Source organism: Nansenia antarctica, assembly GCF_963989245.1.
Source record: "Nansenia antarctica genome assembly, chromosome: 3".
Taxonomy (NCBI): Eukaryota; Metazoa; Chordata; class Actinopteri; order Argentiniformes; family Microstomatidae; genus Nansenia; species Nansenia antarctica.
In genome coordinates, this window is record NC_137688.1 from 4,907,058 (window position 1) to 4,934,964 (window position 27,907).

Sequence of the window (27,907 nt, forward strand, 5' to 3'; positions counted from 1 at the left end):
GCAACCTGTCCTTGCACGACCTGGGTCTTACCCATCCCATTAGAAAAACCGCCCCTTCTCCCCCCCCCCCCCCACCACCACCCCCCCCCCCCACACACACACAACCCCAATGGATGACAAATTATTTGTTATCATACAAGGTATTCATCTGCAGTCAGAGTGATGAAGCATTTCCTTCCTGCCGAGGGTGTCTCGTTACAGCGCTCCGGAGTCCCAAGCCACGCGCCCCGGTCTGGCCAACTTAAGGAGGATGTCCATCTTCCAAGGCCCGACCAGCCTCAAAACATGGGTCCCACAGGGTTTAGATGGGGTAGTCTGGGGGGTGGGTTTGGAGGGGGGCGGCGGGGGGGGCGGCGTGGCGGTGGGTATACCTAATGGTATGTCTAGAGGGGTAGTACACAGTACAGCGTTGAAATTTGGCCTAAATTTCCTCAGCTTGCTGCTAAGCACTGGGATATTATTAAGTAGGCTACTGTACAATGGCAAACCGGAAAAACCCAGAAGTTAACCACGACCGGCCACCCCTGGCTATCCTTTTGTTGTGTCTAAAAATAGCGGGTCCCAGCGGTCTCCTCCTCACAGAAAGCAGTTCTCGTCTTATTTCTTCTATTTCTTTTTTTTTCTTCTTTTCTTTCTTTCTCCATCCCCCTGATTTACATGCAGCATAAGAAGAATTTTTTTTTCTTTTTTTCTATCTCCTGTGTTAATGTTGTAGAAAGAAGAGATGATCCCTTCGGAATCAGGAGACACAATAACAACGTAGAGAGAACCACTCAGTGCCTCCGCGCCTCCAGAGAGAGACAGACATGATCTCATGATATCCATGTTTTCCTGAGGCCTAAAGGCAACGAGAGAAACCCATGTCAATGAGGAGGAGGAGGCCTGGGCCTGGAAATCCCTCTTTTTCAAGACACCGTGCTAAATTATGCATCGTAAAGCCGAGTGAGTATAATTTAAAAAGAATGAGCTCCAGTGTCGTCCTTGGAACAGGGGGGACTGCTGGGAAATGTTTTCAAGTACACTCTCCACTGATTGACTAGACGTTTTTTTTTTTTTTTTTTTTACCTTGTCGGAATACAGAACGAGTCTCCTCCTACGTCCCTATGGGGGATTTGTTTAATTGTGTGTTTTCGTTTCGACCCGACGACCGTCGACCGCTGACACTGTGGCGTTGCATTACTGTGTACGTCCGGTGTTACTGGTCATGTTGACCCCTCTCGGTATGTCTGAGTCATCTGTGCAGTCAGCAGTCAGGGAGGGTACAGTACATGGCAACATGACACACGAGGAGATGCACTGTGCTGGGCGCTTCTCTGTGCGTCATCGATCACACAGTTGGTGGTGTTGTTCAGTGAACAGGTAAGCGGTTGGAACCGTTTGCAACACAACTGGTTGATTCCTTCCCCAATGCACAGCCAGCTACTGCCAGTGTTCAGAGCTGGGCTGTGGTCGGGGGACGGAATAATACATCTGTCTTCATCTTTGTGATCATTTTGGCTACCCGCCCAAGAGAGTAGGGTGCGTGGAGAAACCCGAAATTGTTCTTGCTACAGCGGTTAATCGTGATGACACCCCTGCCCCCCCCCCCGCCCCCCCCACACACACACACACACACACACACACACACACACACACACACACACACACACACACACCAAGCATATTATCAATGGCCAATCTTTGCAACCTCAGAGGAATACCTTAAAATATTCCCTGCAGATTCCCACAATTGGTCGATGTGAGGCAAGGGGGTCAAGCAAATGGTGGTTCGTCTGTGACCTTAATCACATCCAGGTCAATCCGGGCTCTCGTTTCACTCGTGGCTTCCTCATTTCAGGTCACTGCCTCAAAGTCAAAGTAGGGCAGCCACAGTCATTACCTCCCGGAGAAGAAGAACACAATCATCCAGACAATACAATAAGGTCGCTGCTCCGCAATTCACTGAAGTGTTGTCTATCTCCTCAGGCAGCCCACATGTGCTAGACCAGAGAGCCCTGTGGGTAATGTATGCCGTGAATTCATCTGAAAGTAATGCCTCTTCATATACTCTCGAGAAAATCACATTTCTTCGAAGAAAAGGAAAGCAAAACAAACTAAACTAGAGGCACAACATTGGACTTTTCAGAGTCCACGATTATACGTTCCTTGATGTGTCAATGTTTTCTTGTTATACCCCGGAATGTTTCGTCATTTTGCCTCAAACTAGTGAGCTATGACAGGAAGCATTACAGGTCCCTCCTCCCTCCATTTTAATCACCCCAGATTGGCCACAAATGTACTTAACGGAGAGGGAGCCATTAAACCAAAATGGTTGTGAAAGGGGGACAGCTTTTTGTCTTTAAGGCTTCAACTGAGTTGTAAAACATGACACACAAGCTACAGAATCCCATTAAGGTAAAGTGTAAATTATGTCTAGTTTTTTTCCTTTACTGCTTTAGACCACAATGCAGAAAGTTACGACGAGAAACTTAGGTATAATGATACCCAAAGAGGTGTTTAAAAACCCCGACCTCGAAAGGCTTGTGAAAAGCACCAAATCGCTTCAAATTCATAGCTTCGCGTGAGGTGAATACATATCGCTCCTTAATGACCATGTGACTAGCCAACCAACACAAACTACTCTAACTAGGCGCCATCAAAATGATATGTAATAATCTATCTGACTGGTTCCAAGAATGTGACGCTCCTCTTTTTTGAAGACGGCACGCACATAAATTCTTTATGAAAAGCCAATGAATATCACACGCATTATTTAAGAATGTTCTTGACAATATCCCTGACTGTGCCTATCTTACCGCTCCTGCTGTGGATAGTGGAGGGGTGTTACATATCTCGGTTGGTACAGGGAACAGGGAACATCTTCTATTTTAGTTCTCAACCCGAGGATGCTGGGGGACGTGACAACCCCGGGTTCTTTGTACAGAAGCACAGATGGAAGAATGGTATCTAACAAATGCACGGACAGGAATGAGGAATGGTATGAATGGTATGAACTACCGTCATATCACATTCCATGCAGTACTATTTCTACCTCCACCACCAGTCTCCCCTGGTGATGATCCCCCCAGCTTGTTGGAGATGTACAGTGCATTATTCACCATTAATTGGACTGTGCATGGCTCCTTGATGGCAGTTTAAAGTGCAACTAACGCCTGTTTACATCTCGAAAAACATAACAAGATTTTACACAGGGAGACAATACGGGTCAATACTGTGACTTCAGTGGCCTGCCGCATAGAAGAGATAATTGCGTTGTAACTGTTCTCAACGACACGAGAAAAAACCCTACACAACTTTCCATTACAACTAGTAATATGTGAGCCTATGTAAGTATAAATATATATATACACTTACTCTTAACAATTTATCTGATTCTTTTCTCAAAGGTGATTTTCTCAGATGTCTGTTCAAACATTCTCTTTGAATTCATAAATGTCAGGGGACGAACTGAATATTCAAAGGAACGTAGTGTATTTCCATCGGAGCCTGACAGTGAATTACAACTATTACAGAACGTCTTTGAAGGGTCTCTGTCGGAGGACGGCGCAAGCTTTTATTCTCCCACAAATTGAGTTAGACGACAACCATAATATCCAATTATACTCTGATACACACCTGCATACAAAGACGGGGAAGAAAATCAAATGATCGAGTAAAAAAAAAAATGGCTCCGCGGATGCAAACATTCCTCACTCATCCTCCTCGCGCTGCTCTTAGCTCTAATTAGTGAATGCACTGATCTAATTAGTCAAATGTCTGCCAAAGAAGATTGCCGGCGGCGTAAGGTTAGTGAGGTGGGCTTAGGAAACGGATATAAAAAAGGCTTAATGGTTTATACAGTCATGCTTACGCAGTTCATGCAATCAGAGGTATTGCATTGATACACTCCTGAGGAAAATAAACAGGCTCCGTCGTCTCGGGGACGGAAAAAAACGTTTGAAATGAAAGTGGCACAATAGGATGATTTGTTATCCCAGCCCACCTAGGTGTTGTAACACTCATTGTTGATTTACACAAAGACCAATGAATGCTGCATATTATAATGGGAGCTGGTTGGGGAGGTGACACACACACACTTACGGCCTGGAGAAAGAAAAGAAAAAAGTGGTTGGGGCCCTTTTGTGAGACACAAAGGGGTTCGGTACACACACAACACACACAACACACACACACGCACACACGACACAACACAAGTCTTCAAGTGTTACAACAACCGGCTGAAGCCGATCCAGTGTCCGTGGTGTGGTCAACAGAGCTCACGAGGGGGGTGGGTTTTTAAAGGCGTGTGTTTCTAAGATAGGCCTCCCGGGACATCGCGCGTTGTTGGGTACGGGATGTCCACTCTGTCATGCGGCGGCGGGGAGAGTCTGAGGCGCGGTGATTAGCACGCTGCCCAGCTAATTTTTTACTATTTTTTTCGCTGGGGTTTGGAATGAAACTAATCAGGAATTAAGAGCCGACATCCACTCTAAACCGCCTTCTTTACGCTTCCGGCAGGGGATACTTTCAGGATGAAGAAAAAAAAAGGCAATTGTCTGCGGTCTCCGATTATCCCTGGGAAAGCCTATAATCTGGGCTGAAAGTACTTAAGGAGTCAAGCAGCAAAATAAACAGCATTGATTATCATCCCACTGTTCTCTCTCTCTCTTTGCCCAGAGTAGATGGACGAAGAAGAAGTTTGGTCGTCTGCCCCCCCTACCCCCCTACCCCCCCCCCCCCCACCCCTCCCGTTCACCGCCATCTGCTTCAGCAAATGCTAAGGCTGGCTAAATACCCTTGAGTCCTCTGTCCAAACCAGATTACCAGCTATTCCAAGGAGGGGGTTACAAGGCTCTTATCGTCTCCCAATCTCTTCTTCTACAAAAGCAAATAAAGAATTATGTATGGGATTACCCGGATTAGGGTGGCCACAGACATTGTTCTCAACTATGTCTTAAGTCATTGCCTTTTCCGCCTGGCTACCTTCTACTCGCTAACATGCTAACAGGCTTTTCCGTGCAAGTCGTCTTCTAGCCTGCCAGCTGGCCATTGTTGCCCTTCATCTGTCTAAGATCTCTTCCAGAATGGGTTGGTTGGGAGCCTGTGTCGCCTACATGACAGAATCAAAAGTAACACGGTCACTAATGAGCGTTAGCTGAATATCCTTTTGTGGAGCGGGACTGTTCCAACACATTAGAGGCCTCTGTGAGCCGTAGCCAGAGAAGCCGTTGGAAAAACCCAAAAGCCTTCAATCAAGGCACCACTCTCCAAGATTTATAGTACATCAGAAATGAGTCATTGTCGTAGACCATGACAACCGTAACACAACGTTAAACAGCGACCGGGCTAGGGGAGAAAACGTGGCAAGGTTGGAAACTCTCGTGTCTGTCAATTCCACTGCATGATAGACTGCTGAAATGATTTCCCAATGTAGACTTCAAAGATGGTAAGAAACGAGGGAGGAATTTCAATGCAAAGCAACCCTGAACTGTATTTGCTCGGCCACAGATGTGGTCTGAATCCGTATGGCAATTTGTTTCTGCACGAACACAGAAACATTGTCCGGAAGAAAAATAAAAACAAGCACTCTAAATTAAACTTGGTTGCCTTGGCTGTCATAATGTATTTCTAAACGTAACTCCCTTGATGTAGATTAGTGTTGGACAAAATGTCTCTCTCCCGTGTTGAGTCCAAGTGAGCAGGGAAGGGATGAGTTTTGGAGGGAGGAAATGCTTGTTCATCGTTATGACGACGACGTCAATAACATGCATGATGAAAAGCAATTTAGAACTGTCAAATCAGCCTAAAGTTTGAGCAGGCATCTACAGTTGATATTGACGCTATGTCACATTCTCGGCCAGTTATAATTACTTTCTTGAAAAGACGTGATTCATTCATCAAACATTTACCTCATGCACATATACTGTGTACTGTAAGATATTTCTCTTTCAATTTCATTTTCCCCGAGATTCAGTTATAATGCATATTTGATGACTTAACAAAACTCTCTAGTATTCACACATCACACATCAAACGTCAACACCTCACAACTGTAAACATTACACTGTATGTGCCCCCTAACACTGTCGATATCCGTTTTCTGTTTTTTTTTAAATAATGTAACCGTTAAATAAGGAACAATAGGCTGTAGAAAATCAATGTTGCTCAAATTCCTACCCCCGTGGTCACACCTCATTTAATCAACAGAATTGTTTTCGATGGAAAACAATCTCAGCTGTAGTGCCACTCAATGTCTAAGAGAAGAACCACTCACTGGTTGATTTGATTGTTGTACACACGGAAAGGTAGACTGAAAAACAGCAAACAGAGGGGGGATGATTGAATTATTCAGTTTGGCAGAGATTTGGCAGCAATTGTGTGGAGTGCAGCCTTGAGTGCAAGCAACAGCAAGAGAGCATCTTCTTGTTTCCTGCACCATTGCACTGCACATGCATAAATAGCCCCTACTTAGCCCATCAGCGCCGCTATAGGGCCCCAACACATCACACTCTGGCCGGGCTAATTCCTCTACACTCCTGACACCTATAACAATAAAAGCTTTATGAGCAACAAAACACGGAAAAAAAGGAAAAAGGACTTAGGGTTATTTCCTCCTGAAAGTACTCCTCCAAATTCAAATAACGGAATGTTTATATATGCGAGGAGTGTCGGTTGGTTGAAAGGCTTGGAGAAGGACTATGGAATTGTTGAGAGAAACAGAGAGTCCACACAAATCACTGGTTGTGCTGTTGTACTTGGAAACGTTTTTTTTTCTCGAATCCAGCAGAAACTGAATCTGCGAGCTTCTATCTTCTGTCGGAAGGCAAGAACAACATGATCTTAGCAGCTTGTTGTTGCGGGTGACTTCTAAATCAATGCTAATGTGAAGAAATATTGTTTTTCTCTATCAATAGCAGCATCTCGCTAATGTAACAGTGATTTATGCGGGAATATGATATAATGTTACAGATATCATAGGGGGCAATTGACCAAGGCGGCAACCCAATGATTGCAGACATTAACATTTTCAAGGTTGTGTGTGGAGTAATCAGGTCATCTCTCAAAGGCTCTCTCTCCATTCTCTCCAACACGACATTATATCATAAATTAATCTTTTACAAGCTTGATTAAAGCTATAGGTGAACATGCATTCGGCAGCAGTATTATCGCATACGAAATGAGTGTTACAAAACCAATGTACAGTGCTGTAATGAGCCGCTATTAGTCACAGGAGCAGTTAGATGTAATTTCTGCATTCATGGCCAGTGCGGTTATGAATATGATATCCAGGTTGCTAGGGTTTCTGGGAAAATGTCCTTAAATGATAACTGCTTGAAATGAACTCATTGTGGGTTGTATGTACAAAATTAAATACATTGTGTGTGTGTGTGTGTGTGCGTGCATGTGTGTGTGTGTGTGTGTGTGTGTCTGTGTCTGTGTGTGTGTGTGTGTTTCTGTGTGTGTTTCTGTGTGTTTGTGTGTGTGTGTGTGTGTGTGTGTGTGTTTCTGTGTGTGTGTGTGTGTGTGTGTGTGTGTTTCTGTGTGTGTTTCTGTGTGTTTGTGTGGGCGCCCCTGTGTGCGTGAGTCTGCAGACATATCATTGCATTATGTGTAATCAAACTTACAATATATGACCCGTTTCCTAGGCTGTAAGATGAAATCCTATACCAGAACCTCATAAATCATTAATCAATATGTCAGGAATGCATGTCTGTAACAGCTTCCCTCGGTGGCAGACCGTAATACAACCATGAGACAACCTTTAAAAGTCATTTTACAGATGATAAAAAAAATCACTGGAAATGTACTGAAGTGATCTGACTGAAAATATGACTGACCACGTGGTCTCACAATAGATAGACACTACTCATGAATAACTGGTGCAACATGGTATATATATGTATAATGTATATATGAGAACAGCTCGTAACTGAAACTAGCCAAGAGGATATTCTGTTGAAATGCCAGTTTGAAATGGAATGTGTTCAAACAAGCTCTTCCCTTCTGTCCAGTACTCTTCCCTCCTGTTATGATGATACACTCAGTAACACACCAACATAAATAATACAGAATCCATATCATACTTTTATCTTTATACTTTGATGTACTGCCAAGAAACTAATTTAAACAAGAAAAACAGCTGTGCATTTCCTTATTATTATTATTATTATTATTATTATTATTATTATTATAATTGGCACGAACAGAAAAATAAACCAACTTCATTGTCTAATGATGCTCGACAAGCAGTAGGAAAACACAAACACTGACGTTGATATTTATGCTGTTGCTATTTATGTTTATATATAACATACATAAAGGTTTTCAAAGAAAGTTCAGTGACTTTCTAACGAGAGCACAGCGTTTAGCGAAGTGATTTTCTCGGTTTGCATTCCGCTATAAATAGCAGGTTGACATTTGCGCACCCCTCTTCTGAGAAGGAAGTGCATGCTCAAGCATAGTGTGCACCATTTACTCTAATCACTAAGGACATACTTCCCTCAAGGGAAATGATTAGCTTCCTACTTTTGAAATATGAAATAAAGTAACTTTGATAAGCAATTAAATAGTTCCTGTTGCTTCTGTCTCTCTTTTTTAGCCTTCAAAGTGCAACGCTTTGGATCAAATGCTATACATACCAGCAGCACCATCCAGTAATAAAGGCCTGGAGTCGAGTTGAAACATTGGCATATACAGTGTGAGTTATCATTGTGTTTCATGGCAAGCTATCTATATATATATTCGGATGAAAGTCCAAGTATGGTATGATGTCTGTATATAGTATGCACTTCAAAAGGACAGTGTTTCCCCCCAAAAAAGACTGTCCCTATTATCTGCTCCTAATGAGAGATGTGTATCTAAACTGTTTCATTTTGTATTATGTTTCTCTTGTCAAGAGTTTTGTTTTTACAAAACCCCCTAAAAAAGAGAGAGAGAGAGATCTATCTCTGTCAGTTCTCCTTTAGGCAATTATGGACCAATTAAGTGTGTCCAACCAACCAATAAAAGCAACACAGAAGTTAGAAAGAGCAGGGCTCAGACTTGACCTAGATGGTACATTGTAGAATAATAACAAACAATAAACACTAGAGTACATTGTTGTGCACATGTCCCCCAAGCCTATTAGTCTTAATGGGATGTGTTTAATAAGAGACAATGAAAGACAAGCCTATTCTAAATGCAAGAGAGCTTACATTCTCCCCACGAATAAGAAGAATAAGACTCGTGAAAATGTGCGATACAATGCAAAAGACTTTAATAAATTTCAGAAGCGCACACATACATAAACAAAACATGTATACACAGTTTTTTTGCTTCACACAATTGGCAAATCAAAGGAAATTACAAATATTATGTAAGGTGCATATTGAACTTCACATTGAATAAAAGTGAGGTTGTTGGTCTCCCTTACACAGATAAAAAGCTCTTGTCATTGTAGGGGGAGTTTTTATTTTCTTCTTCTTCTCCCAAAGATCAGGCAAATCTAATTAATACACAGTGCTAGGATGCTATGTATAGTTCATACTGTGTCTCCTACTCAGTAGTGGTACATTTGATATCATAATTACATCGGACATACCTCCGCCTCCGCCGCCATAAACAAACTTTTGATCACTAACGAGGTAAAGTACATATAAGTGCCATACAGCCCCTTCTATCAATGCAGGCAGTCTCCAGGACCTCACCATTAATAGGACTAGTGAACAACAGTGCTAACCCATCAAGCCATGTATTAGTGGAGTATCGAAGATATCTATCAAGTCAGGACGTTACCTTAATGAGCCTTATGTGTTAAGATACAGTAGAGGCATATATATGTGTGTGTGTGTGTGTGTGTGTGTGTGTGTGTGTGTGTATGTGTATGTGTGGAATACCCAGAACCAAGGAATTAAGATTGAAAGTGCACCATGATTGTGGAGTCTCTTCCCTGATGTCCCTTCCCTTTATTGCTGTTTATTAAAACGAAGCCTGAATGCTCTACATATTTTGGTGTTCCGTGTCTATCGCTCTCTTGAATTTTTCGCCTTGAATAAATAATGCTTCGGTATATAAATAAGTGCACAAAATCGAGTCCTTTTTAGCTTTAGCCAACACAAGTCGTATTTTAGAAGACCGCCTGAGGGATTATAACCATTTGGAATCATTTAAATATATCTCACAGGTTTAATCGGCTCTAAACTTGAGGAGCTGACTGCCGCCGACACAAAGGCTTGACATGGTGGTGATCGTTCAGCCTTTACATAAACAGCGTTTGATTCTGCACCAAGCCATTCAGTTCCCTGGTGATTGTGGCTCAGCTCAAAGTATTAAACTCTTCTTCTATCCCCCACGATTCCCCACCGACATATTGTGGCAATCAGTTGTAAAAGCACTACATTGTGGCGTTTCTAGTGGGTTGGGGGGGCCATGCACATTGACGTCTGTCTGCCACATACTTCCTCACTGGTACACTAACTGTGGCGCAGACAGACAGTGGGACACAGAGGCAATCATCGACAAAGAAGGTAGGACTTGTGACATGGCCAGAACAGCCACACTGTTGGCCTATTGGCAGAGGGCCTTTGCAGCGTCCAACATTGTCAGTCACTAAGTCCACCATCGAAGCCCCAAAAAAGAGAGCAGTTTCAATGGAAAAACACAGCAAAGTGAAAAAATACAAAACATCCACCAGGCAGAGAGTTTTGTCAAACAAAAGAAAGGCAACAAAGAAAAAATAAAAGCAGAATCAATAAATATAAACACTGTCCACTCTGTGATAAATATACATACATACATATAAACATACTTTACAGGACTAGTCATTGAATGCTTTTTACAGGGGGTGGGGATTGGAGTGGGACAATTTTCTTAAACTGAATCAGCGTGTGTGCCATCCTCTTTGACAAGAAGTAGGGAAGTGGTGGCGTTTAGGATTTCAATAAAGCATTTCAAACCTCCCTAAAAAAACTCCTACAGGTAGAGCTTTGTCGGCAGGTTTTCAGGCAGGCAACAGGACGCCTCATCTCAGTGTCATTTCTCCCAGTTCATTTCTTTCTCTCTCTCCTCTCCACCAGAAAAAAAAAAAAATCATCCTCTCTAGGTTGGTGTTTGAGGCTGTAGTAGAGACTGTATAATATGTGTTTCACCTCTTCAGTCTGTGCCCTCCTCCCTCTCTCTCTCTCTCTCTCTCTCTCTCTCTCTCCCCCTCTTTTCTCTCTCTAGGTAGTGGCAGCTAGAGATTGATTTTTATCCTGTGGGAACGGGTTGTACCTGTGCCACACAGTGTGCCATAGAGTGGTGGTTTCAGTCCCGTCTCCTGTAATATAGAGAGACAGACAGATATAGGGAGATTGTAGTTACAATATCATCCAGCTCTGAGTTAACTCTAAGATCTAGTATTTATACTTCACTGTTAAGATGAGGTGAACAGTGAGTATAAAATCTCTAGATACACTAGTACTGTATTCAAGAGGTAGTAGAGGGGGGAGGGGGAGGGGGGAGCATTCTTCAAGGCACAGCTGACAATCAGGTCATTTTCTCTTCCTGTCAGATTTCCTTGAAGAATACTACATGTGTCATAAGCTTGTGCATTTACGTATCAGAGCATGCAATTCTAGCCAATGTTTTTTTTTTTCTCCAAATTTGTGTTTTCTTTTTTTCATCCACCACCCTACTGCACCACTCCACACCACGTAATGACCCCTGAAACATGATTTGTCCTGATTGGTCCCCTGCTGAGGTACCCCGGCTGTGTGTCCGTCCGGCGATAAATACAGATTGACATTTGCTATCTGTCCAAAACTAGAGGACAGGGGGGACCTGTCAAGAATCTGAGTCATGTAAAATCTGACCTAGCAGTGCCTACATTAGCTATGCATACTGATTACAGATATGATGACTTCACTGTGACAAAAAAAATAAAAAATAATAATCAGCCAATCAGAGGCTGGCGGTGGCATAAGGCTTTGATTGGCCAGCGTAGTTAGTCCTTTAACACGATGACATCTGCTGCCTCTCATCTCAACACGGGCTGTTAATGTCAGAAGTGTATTGCCTTAATTATCCCTACATATGAATGGATGGAGGAGGACGCTTTTTAGGAACTACTTCTCTCTTCAAGTAATATTTTCTGGGGGGTCAATTATGAATTCCATAAAAATAAAAAAAATAAAAATCTCAAGTCTAACCCTAACCCCTTGTTCCACGACCATAATGTCAACTGATAACATATGTGAACGGTATGCTATGAATATGCTAAACGCCTGATGATTAAAAAAACAAAACAACACACACAAAAAAACATGGTGGCAAGAAGTTAAGCGTGACATCAACACTGATCCCACCGGCTCTTTGGCCACGGAAAAATATGGCAGAAAACAAAGAGCTTATTGGCCTTTAAACTCCTGCATATTCATGGGGCTATATCTGAGATCACTCAAGCAGGGAGGTGCTCATTTGATCTGCGACAACTAAAGTACATATTCAGACAGAGGTTCCCCCATCACCAGAGGGGATTGACCTCTAATATCACTGGGCTGAGAACAGGGAGACGGAGAGATAAAAGAAAGGAGGATGAGGGGGGAGGTGTGGGGGGGACGTGGGGGTGAGGGGAGGCGAGAAAAATAGTCTCTCGTGCTGTGTTGAATCCGTAAAAAAAAAACTGAGCTCTCTCGGTATTATGTGCCATATGGTGCTGTAAATATTTAGTCTCTGAAGTATTTTTTGACAAGCTTCTTTCCACACTGGCTACATCTGTAAGTCCCTGTTAAGGATACTGCTGACCTTCATTTGCAAGTCTCTCCTGTGTCCCCGCCTTTAATGATTCAACGGATGGGGTTTTTGTTCTCTGAGGTTTATCTGCCAAGTGCTTGAGGTAGGAGGTCAGACAACAACCAGGCAAAAAGTCACTAAACCACCATCTGTCACTTTTCGCAAACAAAAAAAAACAACAGCTTTTTTTTTTGTCGTGTAGTACTTTGAACTTTCGGTTTTACAGGTTTACACTCTCAGAGATTGAGTGCTGCATGCCGATGTAATATATGCAGCTTTCTTTTTTCATAACACAGCCTCACTTGAACCGATCGTGATTGCGAGCGTCACTCTATCCGAAAAAAAACACACTTTCATTTCGCTAAGATTAAAACATTACGTCGATGTTTTCGTGGCTGGGATTTTAAGAAATTCTGTTAACCGTAGGTTAATAGCCGAAATTTGTAAGAAAGAAGAGTTGAAGAGGAGTGGAAAGAGGGAGAGAGTGTTAGTTCACTCACATACTGTCAGTAACTGATTGTCAAAGAAGCACCAAGCAGGCTAATTATGAAAACCCATAGGATCTTTGGTATGCCTGGCAATCTTAAAGGACGCTGTTTTTTTCTTCTCTATCTGATCTGCCTGATCCGAAACCTAATTACAGTGATTTTAATCATATTGTATTACGAGTGATTAACCCTTTCGTGCATTTAATTAACCTCTGGAGCTCCAGATTCTCATCAGACCCTTCGTCACCATAGATATTTCTCTTTTTTTTTGCATGTACAAGGCTTTAAATAAGCACAAAATAACTGGTGGGAAATCTATTGTCAGAGGCATCACTTTTCAATTGCCTAAGGGGACTGGCTGGGGTAAGTAGAGACGTACTAGGAGCGCAGCGTTACTGAGGTGATGGTCATGTCAGAAGCACCCATGTTGTCCCATGTTTCCGACCACTAAACAAGTTTCTGTTTGACAGGATTTGACCCCAAAAATATGGCAATTTGATGAAGTGACGAGACTGGGCAAGACCTCTTTTTTCCGATTAGCAAGTCCAGATATACCCAGATTACACATACAGCTGGTCCAGCAAGCCTGAGGACAAGAGCTGACTTATTTGTGTTGACAGTGTAGTCATATATTCATTCATATTTAAATTGGCTTTGAGGAGAGTAGTTTTTGCTGATGTGAAACATCAGTGGAATTGAATATTTGAAATACACCGTGAACATCTAAAAAAGAAAAAAAAAAAGAATTCAGAATAGTGAAACATTGCGTGAGTATTACTGCATATTTTGGGGGGCAGACGTGACTTGAGTGGAGAGCCATCCTGACAACTTGACAGTGAGCGCTACAGTACAAAAACATGTTGAATGATGTGTTATTTAGTACCCCTGCCATGTAAGTAGGCTTATGTATGATGTACCGTGGCAGAGCGTTGCTTCTAACTGGCTTTAAACTAAAAAGGTGGATGAGGGAAAATGAATATCAGCCTTGTGTGGGTGTCTCCTTAAATTACCATGGACACAATACATCAGTGGATAGACAGTCGTTTGTATGAACTATGTGTGATGGATTCGGAGCTCAGAGGATGGTACAGATTTACAAGGGGACAAAATCAGGACAAAAAAAGAAAAGCGAAATATAAACAATTCTGTGCAATTTGTAGATAGTACAAAGTACACAATATCACACTTTAAAATGAATCAATTATATGTCGTGTGATGAAACGGCACCGGAATGTGTGAATCATGTGATGTAATAAAGACACACACACAAAACAATCAAACAATAACAACAACAAAAACAAATTAAAATGACAGGCGAATAACAACAGAATAAGACTTGACAGGGTATCTTATTGTCCAAATACAAAAGCAGTCTCGCACCAAGATCCAGTCGTACCAATTGGATACTTGATCGTGAATGAAAACCGTGATCAAACACACACGTCCAAACCCCATAAGTACGTACAATAGTACTCTATTCTCAGGGATGAAGGCCATATCACGGATAAAGGCAGTCCCCAAAACATAAAGATTACAAATCCTTTCTGAGCACATACCAACATAACAACCACGTCCCTGACACTTAAAAGATTTATGTTTGCGGCCCCATTTAAGAGGACGAATTAATGAGTTAAATCGACGACGATGGCGTGGCACAGCAAGCTTTTACAGACTCTACTTCCTCCTTAGTTAAGTATATTGGTCCCGACGCTCCCCTCGTCACCTTGATCCCCGTGACCCACCCCTAGCACTACTCAGTCTCCGTCCCGTGGCGGCGGGGCTCGGGCCTGTCACTGGCGAGGAAGGCCACCTCTCCTCACCTCTGATTTACATTTATTTCCCTCGCCTGCTTTTATTTATTAGAGCACTTCGCATTTGGCACATCTCTTAGGGAGTCATAAGCCCTACCATACCCTGGCATTCAAATGAGTCTCTCTCTCTCCCGCTCTCTCTCTCTCTCTCTCTCTCTCTCTCTCTCTCTCTCTCTCTCTGTCTCTGTCTCTCTCTCTCACACACACACACTTTCTCTCTCTCCCTCCCTCTCTCTCTGTCTCTCTCTCTCTCTCTCTCTCTCTCTCTCACACACACCTTATCTCTCTCCCTCCCTCGCTCTCTGTCTCTCTCTCTCTCTCTCTCACACACACTTTCTCTCTCTCCCTCCCTCTCTCTCCCTCCCTCCCTCTCTCCCTCTCTCTCTGTCTGTCTCTCTCGCTCTCTCTCACACACACACTTTCTCTCTCCTTCTCTCCATCTCTCTCTCTCTCTCTCTCTCTCTCTCTCTCTCTCTCTCTCTCTCTCTCTCTCTCACAAAGGCTTCAGCAGGCACGGTAAAGACTCCACTTCATATTTCAGGCACGGACCAAAATATGCAATTATTTAATGAAACTAAGCCTTCAGTCGCCACTCTTTTTAGGGAGATACTCGGTTTTCTAGTATTTCAGCGCAAATTAACTGATGGGAGTTCAGTTCGTCTCTAGGACTCACGACAGGCCAATCATACACACTTGCTTAGTTGTCTCTGTCGTCGAGCATGCTTGTTTTTAGGGGTGTCAATCAAATAGATTAGCTCTGCTTTAATCCCGTTGACCTCAAACACAGCTGTGTGGCTTTCAATCAGCGTCATGACAAGAACAACTCAAGCCTCAAACATGGTATTACTCTGCCACCGGCCTGCCCCTTACTTAAAGTCTAAAACAGTTACCACAATTTCCCACTCACACCATTATACTGTACACTCATGTGGAACATTAGTGTTTTTTAAAATGTAAGATTTGCAAAAGGGTGGAGGTTAGAAACCGTTAAACTTTTCTACGAATGCATGAAATGGATTTCATTGGTTCAGGTTGAGTTCAGTGACAGAAACTGATTTCTGTTTTCAATGCAGCGCTTTTTTCCCCCTGCAGTGGTCTCATCTCGTCTCTCTCAGTAATCAACACTGATGACGTTCATATAGATACGACTGTCTGTGTGGTTCAACCCCCCGGAGGCCCCATGCTGCTGATTCTGCCACCCCCCCCTCCCGCCGTCCCCCTCTATCTTATCAACAAAGGGACAGTAGGGGGAGGAGGAGGAGGAGGAGGAGGAGGAGGGTGACGGGTGTGAACTGTGATTATTGGGTTTAAAAAGGAATTTATGAATTACCTGTCGGGTGTGGATTTGCCCCGGAGTCTTGAATCCCCCCTGACAGCTGCACTCTGAGACACTGTAAGGGTCGGAGCTGGTGGAGGAGCACTTGGAGAGCGAGTCACAGCCCACCACAAAAGTGTTGTCCAGGGGGAGCTCCTGTATGACGTGGTGCTTCTTGGGAGCCACTGGGGTCTCCGGTTTGATCTGGAAGGTCGGCTGGGGGGACGCGGACTTGTAATGCTTGGCCAAGTCTGGGCTGTCGGGCTTGAACGTGGTCGGTGTGGTGGCCCAGTTGTACTTTCCCATGGTCTGCTCCTCCAGCTCGACGGGCAGGTCGAGGGTGCCGTTGATGTGCTCGTGGCTCGGGTCGTCGGGCTTGGACTCCTCGATGGTGACAAAGTTCAGGAGGAGGCTCTTGGGGGATCTCTTCTTTTTCTTCTTCTTCTTCTTGATCTGCCGGTTCTCCTGGTTGGGCGACACCCACTCGCCGCTCTGCTTGCCCTTCTGGACGACCTTGTGCCGGGGCGTCTGTCTGCAGCGCACCAGGGCCGTCACGAAGATGACCAGGATGACCGTCATCGTGCCGGCGATGATCGCTATGACGACGATGACGTACCCGTTGGCTTGAGGCGTCACCCCGGTGTCCCCGACGTTACGGTCCAGCGGGGTCTCCATGCTCTTGCGGAGCTGCTCTTGGATAAAAGTGGCATTGGACACAGTCTCATTAACAAACAGGTGAATGAGCGCTATCGCGTGTAACGACTCCGGCTGACCTAAATCTTTGACTTTGACAACCAGCCGATGCAGACCTTGATCGGCCGCGACAATCTTCTCCTGCAGTGTTACGTTACCGGTTGTTTTGTCTATGGCGAAAAGCCCTCTAGGGGACCCGCCGATGATGCTGTACTGCAGCTCGGCGTTCATTCCTGTGTCATTGTCAATGGCAAACACCCTAGTGACCACAGACCCCGGGTTGGTGGTCGACTGAACGAGATCGTAGGAGTAGTTGGAGGAGGGGATGACAAAAACAGGACGGTTATCGTTGACGTCGACAACGTTTATGGTGACCTTGGCGTACGATGTGCTGGGCGGTTGGCCCCCGTCCACGGCCTTCACCATGAAGGTGTAAGAGCTCTGCTGCTCCCTGTCGAACGTGACGTTGGGTTTGATGACGCCGGTCTGGGGATCGATAATGAAATTGTCCTTCCCGTTCAGAACCGAGAGGGTGATGACGGAGTTGTCGCCCGCGTCCGAGTCGGTGACCGTGATGAGGCCCACCGTCCCGTAGAGAGGCAGGTTTTCAGGCACGTAGAAGTTGTACTCGGGGTGGGTGAACGCGGGGCTGTTATCGTTAAGGTCTTGGACGATTACCCTCACGGTGACGTTACTCTGCAGCGAAGTGGAGCCGTTATCCCTGGCGATGACGGTGAAGGAATACTTGTCCTGCTTCTCTCTGTCCAGGCGCTTGCCGACGGAGAGGACTCCTGACCGCCGGTCGACGTTAAACCCTTCGGGGGCGTCGGGGCCGAGAGTGTAAATAATCTCCGCGTTACGTCCGCTGTCCGCGTCCGTGGCACTGATCTTTATCAACTGCGTGGACGGGTCATTGTTCTCCGGGATAGACAGTTGGATTTCAGGCTGAGGGAAGATGGGCGCATTGTCATTTTCGTCCTTAATTTTAATTAAAACCATAGCAGATGTGTTCAAAGGAGGCTTCCCCGAATCCGAGGCCACTATCTTAATTGCATATTCCCTGGTCGTCTCGTAATCTAGGGGGGACGCCGTCTCGAGCAGGAACTGGTCATTAAAAACGGGCTTCAACCGAAAGGGAACATCGTGGTCAGTGTAACAAGTCACTTTGCCATTGAGATCCGCGTCCCTGTCAGTCACCGTAATCAGAGCTATTTTGGTGTTGAGAGGAGCGTTCTCCGACAGCAGAACCGTCCCGTTGACGAGGTTCATTATGTAGCGGGTGTCTATGGAGGGGACGTTGTCGTTAATGTCCGTCACGTTGACGACGACCGTCGCTCTCGAGGGGGTCGAGCTCCCGTCGCTGGCCAAGACGATGAGCTTGTGCACGTGGGTCGCCTCCCTGTCCAGCGGCTGCTTGACGGTGATCAGCCCCGTGGTGCCGTCGATGGCGAAGTGCCGCTTGGTGGAGGAGGAGATCTGGTTGCTGAAGGCGAAGTGGATCTGGGCGTTGGTGCCGAGGTCGGCGTCGGTGGCGTGGAGCTGGGTGACGGAGGTGCCCGGGGGGGCGTTCTCGGGGACGTTGACCTCCACCTCGCTGTCTTTGAAGATGGGCCGGTTGTCATTGACGTCCGATATGGTGACCTGGAGGATGGCGGTGCTGGACTTTGGCGGCGTGCCTCCGTCCTCTACTTTGATCTTCATGACGAAGGTGTCCTTCAGCTCGCGGTCCAGGCTCTGCTGGACGATGAGCTGCGGCCACTTATCTCCCTCCGGGGTCTCGATGATGTCGAGGCCGAACTCGCTGACGCTCTGCAGAGGAGAGGGGAGATAATGAAGAGAAGATAATTAGTCGATTTTCGTTCCACGGCCGCTGCACGGCTACATGCTACTACTACTACTACTACATCTTGTTATTCAAAACACATTGCTGTTTTGTTATCTCTCCGTAAAGGGGTTGCATTTATAGAAGGTGTCCTGGAAATTCATCATGTGCAGGATGTTCCTTAAAAAAATGTGTTACTGTTAATAGCGATTGTCGCTATCTCTGTAATGTGTCACACCGAGACATCTGTTTACTTTGTTTTCTGTTTGCTTTGTCTTAGCGCTTTTTAAAGGGTTGGTTCAGGGGTTTGTCAACTTTATAATTGGATTGCCAGTTTTCTCCTGGAAGACTACTTTCAAGGTCAGGGACCGTTCCCTGTAACTGCAGGATCAAACGACATGGAGGTGAAAGTTCTTTAATCTCATTAGAAGTCCCCCCTGAAGTCCCCCCTGTAAGGCCCTATCAATATTTACTTTGTGACTAAAACCAAGACTTCAGTAAACACTGGATGCTGAGCGCAAGGTAAACAGACCAGCACTGTCAATACTGTCCACCGCTTGGTGTTGTTGTGTTTTCATCTCTTTTAATAAATCTCTGTAAACGTTTAGGTGGAGTGACATTTTTACGTGTATAAGCCACCTATATATCCAGACAGGGTATCAAACAATGTTGTGGTTTAGGCTTTTCCAGTTATATTGGTGTCAAATGTTAATATTCTTGACTAGTGATGTTAATAAAAAGAAATGGCTACAGTTCAGCAAATTATTCCTGGGCGGCGAGCTGACCGTTTCAAGTATCTAATGGAGCTGCTTTAATGAAAGAGTGATTTATCCTTGTACCGTCCACAGCGCATCTCCTGTGCCGTCCTTAAGTAAAATGATTACCTTTTCTGTCTACTTTTGGAAAAGAGGAGACAGCTCACGAGATTCCAAGTTCATAATGTGAGAGAGAAAAGGAAGAAAAGGAAGCGATAAGCTCCAATTTTAAATGCACTGCAAGACCACCGTCGATTAAAGAGAGCCAAAACTGCACATTAAAACAGCTTCTCACACAAGGAGGGCTGAATCTAGGCAACAGAAAAAAGCCCGAGGAATATGAAAACAAATGCATATGTAATCCCCATGAGAAACTGGCTTTGACTGTTCAAAGTAATTGCCCCCCTCCCCCCCCCCCACTCTCCCCCCCCAAAAAAGAACTAGCAGTAATATTTACGATCTCAGATCAACTCTGTGGCGAAGATAGGGCCTGACATATTTTCCATAGTTTGTATTGAGAGAGAGAGAGAGAGAGAGAGAGAGAGAGAGAGAGAGAGAGAGAGAGAGAGAGAGAGAGAGAGAGAGGGGGGAGGGGGACACACACGCACACAGAGCGAGAGAGATAGAGAGACACACTCACACACACACACACACACAAACACACACACAGAGAGAGAGAGAGAGAGAGAGACACACACACACACACACGCACACACACACTCTCACACACACACACACACACACACACACACACACACACACACACAGAGAGAGAGAGACACACTCACACACACACACACACACACACACACACACACAGAGAGAGAGAGACACACACACACACACACACACACACACACACACACACACACACACACACAGAGAGAGAGAGAGAGATAGAGAGAGAGACACACTCACACACACACACACACACACACACACACACACTCACACACACACACACACACACACACACACACACACACACACACAGAGAGAGAGAGGAGAACCTGAATGAGACCTCTCTGCACATTTAGAAAACAAAGAGGCTCTTTGAAGCTCTTTCAGTCAGAGGCAGTTTCATGCTAAAACAAGAAGAAACGTCCTCTTTAAAGAGATAAGCTTCATGCCGCAACATAATGTGGTAAGAGATGACTCTGTCTAGGCACAGCTATCAAACGAGATTAAGATGCATACATTCCCACTGTGCGGAAGGTACATTTAGACCCAAATGTGTACACTTGACTACACAGCTCGTTTAAAAACCACCACCATTCCAGTACCCAAAATGGTAAGCAAGACAAGAAGGAAGGATGCTCAGCTGCAGCATGTAAATGATTGTGTGTCGCTTGCCGAACAGGTTGTCACCACCAGTCTGAAAACGCTACGGAGTGGCAGAACTACTTTGCGAAAAAACGCCTCTGCCTGAATGATCATGTGACGGTTGTTTCGTGATTATTCTTGTAAGACAAGATGATGGGCGGTTGGTTATATGACGGTTATATAATGATTGTTCTAGTAAGGAAAGATGGCAAGAGTGTAATCACATGGATATGGATGCCATCTGGACAAACAGTAGAATAAGTCCCCATTCATCGTGCTGTCTTCAATTTGTTCTTTTCTTCTATATGCCTCAATGTGGCATAGCGGCGGTAAAGCCCCCGTCGCAATATACACAACTCAGGAGACAAACTGGGGGTTGAATTCACATCAGTGTTTTGTTTGCCCCCCCCCCCTCCCCCTCCCCATCCATCTCGCTCTCTCTATGTCCGACAGTGATAACAAAAATATAAGAAAAAACATCAAATAAAACAGCAACAGTGCAGTGACATAGTCAGACAGTGAAATAGTTCATATTGCTGTTCACTTTAACGTTAGTTCCTTCCTCATGTTTTAGGGCCTTCCCTTGCCAAGACGTAACCGTTAGTAACAACCACAGTGTCGGCGTGGCGTGGCGGGCCACTCGACCATCGCAGACATGACTTACGGGATTTTTTGTCCCTTGCGAAAGCTGACAGTGATCTTTCACACCGCAATACAATGAAACATCATGGCTATTAAATCTTATTGTATAATCTATATCGTGTTGGGGTTTGGCATTGGGCCTGCTGTTCAAATCCACTGGCCCTTGAATTATGTCATCCAGGACTGTAGGTACTGCCAACGTACCAATGATTTATCATCACTCACCATTTTGTTCTGGGTTTTTTTTTGTCTACGTTTTGCAATTTCAATCGGTTCTGGAGAGCTCTCATCTCTAAAGACTGTTTATTATTGTGGTGAATGCAACATTTTAGCAGTTGATTCTGATTAAGGGGCATCTAGGGCAGGCTAAGAGAAGGAGGCAAAATAAGAATATGACTAAATAGCCTCGCGGTTAAGCCCAGGCGGCCCTGCGGTTGAGTGACGATTCTATTTAAAATGGATGAATGTGCAGATTCAAAAACACAGCTGATTTTTTTTAAACCCTCTCACGGAATGAATGGGCTGAACCCTCCTGACAAGAAATGAATCGTTGGAAAGGACAAGGTCGTCCTCCCTCCTTCCTCTTTAAGTCGTCTCCGAGTAAAAAAAAAAGGTAAAAAGATGTGTCACGTATTGTATTGATAAGGAACTCAAAGAATTTATTTGAAACAAAGGTGCAATCTGAATGAAAGAAATGAAAGAAAGAAAGAGGCTTCTGAGGCGGTGGCTGAGCATAAAGGAGAGGGGTTGAGTGACTCAGAATCTTCTCCTCTGCAGACACTTTCAATCCTCCAGATTATCAGCGGATGCATCTTTGAATCAAGTTGATGACCTTATTAAACTCTGAGGAGACCGAGATTCCGCTGTGAATATATCAGACACTCATAGCCCTGCTGATGGCTCTGGATGGGGCTCGCCGACGAAGCTATTCATCATCCACTATAACACCCTTTTACAATGCTGCTGAAACTCTCTTTACTTCTCTCTCTCTCTCTCTCTCCCTCCCTCTCTCTCTCTCTCTCTCTCTCTCTCTCTCTCTCCCCCTCTCTCTCTCTCCCCCTCACTCTCTCTCTCCCTCCCCCCTCTCTCTCTCTCTCTCTCTCTCTCTCTTTCTCTCTCTCTCCCCCCCCCCCTCTCTCTCTCTCTCTCTCTCTCCCCCCCCCCCCCTCTCTCTTGCCACTGGCCATGATCTGATGCATATGATTTAGGCCCAACAAGCACACAATTGTTTGTCTCCTCATGTCAACCCCTGGCGAAAGACAATGTGTCACAATCTGACACAAATGACGACTGGAGACGTACTGTACTTTGCCCAAGCAGCAGGCGGGAACCGGAACATTAATCAATTTCTACGATGCCAATTGCAGTAATTTTGAAGAGAGAGCCCAAAACACATTTTTATATCTTTTTAGCCATAGCTGGCATCTGGACAACGATGAACATGAATTTTACTATTGAACTCTGGCTCAACTAATGTGACTATTAACAAAGACCATTACACCAATTCGGAGTCTGTAGTACATATTATTTCAACTAGGGGTCGGCTGTGGAGCCGCCGTCTAATGATCGCAAGGTTGGCAGATCGGCAGTTCGAGCCCCGGCTGGCCACATGTCGAAGTGTCCTCGGGCAAGACACTGAACCCCAAATTGCTCCCAGTGAGCGGGCCAGCGCCTTGCATGTGTGTGAATGGGTGAACGAGAGGCCGTTGTAAAGCGCTTTGGATAAAGGCGCTATATAAGTGTAGACAGTCCGTTTACCGTTTAGATAATTGCGCAACTCAGGTTAGCTCTTAGCAGCCAGGCAAACGTAACTAAGCAGCCAGAGAGATATATAGAGATGTATATCGCAGGAAACATATCCTAAACAGAGCTGTCTTCCAACTCCACCCACCAAAATTAAGATGTCCACTTTAACACCAACTTCATCTATAAGTCGAGGGATGCAGCACCACATACCCCGGGTATCGATTTACACAAGGTGATCCTAACTCAGACGCCCACTACTACAAACGCTGTTAGAGATATACTGAAATCGCTTTCAAACGGGAAGGGATTTCGTTTCATGCAGTGTGGTGCGAAACTGCTTAAATGAATGCAGGAGGAGAAAATAACCATTGGGAGAGAAGAGGAGGAGGCCAAAACAAAAAAAAAGTCAATACCCTCCCTCCCATGAGCCTGACCTGATTCACATGGTCCATAAGCAGTCCTGTACAGAGAGGCTCTCCTTAAGTGATGAAGTCCTCGCTAATGGAGAGTCATCCTCCAACCATGCATGGTATTACTTTCCCCTCGACCTTCAGCGATTCTTATAATGCCTCTCTGCTGCTGCGGCCATCGGGATGACGTAACGCTAAGATGCTAATGGTGGAAATTTAATCCCGGTACGTAATTGACAACTTATGCCGGGTCAAAGTTATGTGTCGACTCGATGACACCCACACACACTCTACTAAGCGTGTGGGACGGTAGCATCATCTTTCCCCCCCCCCCCCTCTCTCTCTCTGTATGAAAAGGGAAAGGCAAACCGTTTTTTGTTTTGTATTTCTTCTTTTTAAAGAAAAACTGAGAACACATCAAGGTATAACTGTCATCTGGTGGTTTATGATGACACCCCGTCTCATGTCGAGTGGGCTTCTGATACCGATGCAGCCGGCGTACTGTGATGGTACAATGGTAACGATTTCAGCCCCCACGTTGAGGACAAAACAGGAACGCTGTGGTAGAGTATTATTCTGTAGAGAGCTTCACAGACGAATCTCAGAGGACCGTACAAAGATAGTCCGAGGGGTAGATTAACGGCCAGCAGCTATTCTCGGAGCGCTAGCACGAGCCTCTCTGACTAAAGGAGTTCCTGTGTGTTGGCACAATTTAAAACAAGCGTCGGTTGGAAATATCTGTACCACCTGCATTGTGCTTATATCTGTTAATCATCATGATTCATAACACTTTTTTTTTGGTTGCATGAAATAGTGGGTGGAGGTGTGTGTGTGTGTGCGTACGTACGTGTGTGAGTGCGTGTGTGAGTGCGTGTGTGTTCATACATGTGTGTGTGTGAGGAGGGGGCGGGGGCGAGGGGGATATGGAAATATAGAAAGTCAATAATATAGTAATATCACTTTCCATAAGAAAGGAGACATAGAAATAGCTCCAACAAAGAGAGAAAGAGTTTAAATCAGGGATGGAAGTGCGTGTGTGAGTGCGTGTGTGTGTGAGTGCGTGTGTGTGTGTGTTCATACATGTGTGTGTGTGTGTGAGGAGGGGGGGGGGGGTATGGAAATATAGAAATAGATATAGAAATAGAAAGCAAAAAAAAAAGAGAGAAAGAGAGTTCAAAGCAGGGATGGAAAAAGGCAGAGATACACAAAAACAGTGAAATTATTATATGGGCAGTGGTAATGAATGCAGATCATCGTTGTGTAATGTGCAGAACATTTAGTTGGTCATTTTCCAGGCATGAACAATTCAGGACATTGCAGTGGGGAGTCATTGGCAGAGAAAGGCTCTTTAAAAATGCTAATGGGTAATCAAGTCAGACAGGGGCAGCAAGGATTCAGTTAATTTTCACGCAGTGCAAACCTCACTCTGAAGCCTACACAATAGACTTGTCTTTCTATCTCTCACTGTGCACACACAAAAGACTCCCAAGTCAGAGACAACCTTTGAAGGCCTTTTGGTGTAAAGGCTTTTGCCTCAAATGTGGAACCCCCTCGCTGTTTGGTATGTTTAGCTGTACCTCTCTGTGGTGAATGGCGGGTCTTGTGTCATCACAGCTCTCCGGTTCAATTATAATTCACTGCCAAGGCTCATATCATCTGTAATATTAATCTTCCGAACTGCATTGAGAGTTGTCTAGACTATAAATGGGGAATGCATGACATTATCCTACTTTCTGGTTTTAGGCTGACTTCATTAAGCGACTGAGAATATTGCTATGCGGTTTATTAGAGCATCAATTAGATGATGAAAAAAAAGCTCGCCTTGTTATGCACGAGGCGCACATTAGCATAATATAGTACATTCATTTTCGGTACCTTTAATCTACAACCATCAAAACATTTAACCTTTTGCAGGAAATTGGACATACACACTGAGTCAGCAATTTCCTTGCGAGTTTGTGCAATCATTTATAGCGAGACTACACCTTGCTTTAGGCCTGCCTCACGTGATCAAAACAAACTGGGAGTTGGTGCAAAAAGAATGCTGTATAACAACCAGAACACTCTCTTTGCTTCATCCGTTTAAACCAATAGCAGAAGCAAAGTCAAACTCTTGATTTAAATAGTTAGTTATGTATCTCATAGACCAATAGGATTGTCCTGCAGTTTATGAGAATGTAAATTATATAATGTTAGATGTCATGTTAGATGTCACAACTGACAATTACAACTGACAATCATCTTGGTAACTGTTTAAAGAGATATAGGCCTATATGTTTTGCTAATTTGGCAACAGTTTGACGTTAGCTCGAAAGTCGTAAGAAAGTTCTGGCATGCTGTGTGGTATTGATAGACTTGTGAAACGTGTGAAACGTGTGAAACGTGTGTATTTAACACCCTCAGCAGCGACTAATCAACCAGGTGTATGCCAAAATATGATGTCTTTAATCTGGAGTGTAGCATTTCTAAACAGAACCCGCGTGGTTCTTTGTTTCTAAACATGTAGACTGCTGCGCTGCCTGCACTAACTAATTAGCAAACTTCTAACGACAAGCTTTAAACCGTATTGCAGATAAGCTGCGATTGATGTCGTTCCTTTGTATGGTTTAGACCATTTGAAGTATTTTGGGACGCTTGGATAAAGATGCAGACAAGCTGTCCGCGTATTGAACCCAAAAAGATGACAGGTTCCGGTGTTGAGAGGGTCCTTTCCAACGTGAGTGGGTAAGGCGACTTACTAAGGTTGTGCAACAAAAAATATCGTCAACGTTCTGAGCAGGAATTCCAACTGCCACTGAAGACTGAAGCTCACACAAAGCCAGTCAACCCTGTGGCGAAAAGGGCGTGAAAGCGTGAACTCACCTTGACAAGCTCGTAGTGTTGAATCCCGTTGATCCCCACGTCTGGGTCGAACGCGGAGGGTACCGGGTATCGGGTGTTGATAGCCGTGTTCTCGGGGATGGAGATGTTGATCACGGTCGACTGGAACAGCGGGGCGTTGTCGTTGATGTCCTCGATGAGAAAGCGGATCTTGACCAGGCGGAAGATCTCGTCGGGTAGCACGGCCACCTCGATCTCGTAGTAGCAGCGCTTCTCGTTGAATACTCCCTGGCACAGCTTCTCCCGGTCGATGCGGTGGGCCGTGGTAAAGATCTCCCCGGTGCTGGCCTCCACCCTCACCAAAGGCACGTCGCCCGTCTTGTAGACGGGCTTGAACTGCAGCGGGGAGGACAGCTTGACGTCCGGGTCGAGGGCCAGGTCCAGGTCCTTCCGCAGGTTGCCGATGCGGACATTCTCCGGCTGCTCTTCCCTCACCGTGTAGTCCTTCTCTTGGGCCCAGGACGGCAACACCAGCAGGCAGGTGACCGACACCACCAGCACGTGTGACAGACCCGCCAAGTCCATAATCAGAGTGGGTGGGGCTGCTTCTCTTGTAAGGCTGCAATTTTGTCACACAATACTGGAATAGAGGGAGAGAGGGAGAGAGAGAGAGAGAGATAGAGAGAGAGATAGAGAGAGAGGGAGAGAGAGAGAAGAGAAGAGAAGGCATGTCACTACAGAAATTACATGACATTCATAGATCCTGCGGTAATTAGTATTATTTTCCCTAATGGAGAGGTTTGAACTTGGCCTATCATCCTAACTAGCTCTGAAGCCTGCATCCTTCCAATGTCTTTGAGAGCAAATTAACAGCAGTTTTACACAATTAACCTTTGATGACATCCATTGAACATGCAGACATGAAAAGGTCAGTAGTTCACATATTCCATCAATCCGTTCTATTGCAGTAATCAACCATTTCATATTTTTTCATCGCAGGGTCTGAGGACAGGGGAGTTCATCATTGCACTTGTCAAAGGACAACCCTGCATGAATGTGTGATGAATAGTTACTCTTGGTAACGGTGCGATGCAGAGCTTTACAATGCCTGCTAAATGCCTAGAGCTATAACCTGTGCCTGTTTTTTGTTTTTTTCGTGTTTAAGAAAATTATGTAGCATGTAATTGTTAGTTATTTGTCTGCAATCTGATCTCCATCGACTTTCACGAACAATGAGCAGGAAGCTTAGAAAAAAACACAATCTCAGTCTCTCATTGGGGTTGAGAGGGGTCTCCAGTAACTGGTTGAAAGGGGTCTGCAGTAATTGTTAAAGTTCAACTTCCGTTCATTATC

General features: G+C 44.8%; 1 protein-coding gene across 2 annotated transcripts in view; it reads right to left on the bottom strand.

The window, feature by feature from the left end:
• The window catches only part of pcdh11 (protocadherin 11), a gene marked incomplete at both ends in the record, with an annotated part of 142,344 nt that extends 115,205 nt beyond the window's left edge, over window positions 1-27,139 (bottom strand). For both annotated transcript variants that reach the window (XM_080527717.1, XM_080527716.1), the window contains 2 exons: window positions 16,359-18,845; window positions 26,597-27,139. In XM_080527717.1, coding sequence (XP_080383843.1) covers window positions 16,359-18,845; window positions 26,597-27,139 — 3,030 coding nt within the window. The remainder of the gene's footprint in view (window positions 1-16,358; window positions 18,846-26,596) is intronic.
• Window positions 27,140-27,907: the final 768 nt, after the last annotated feature.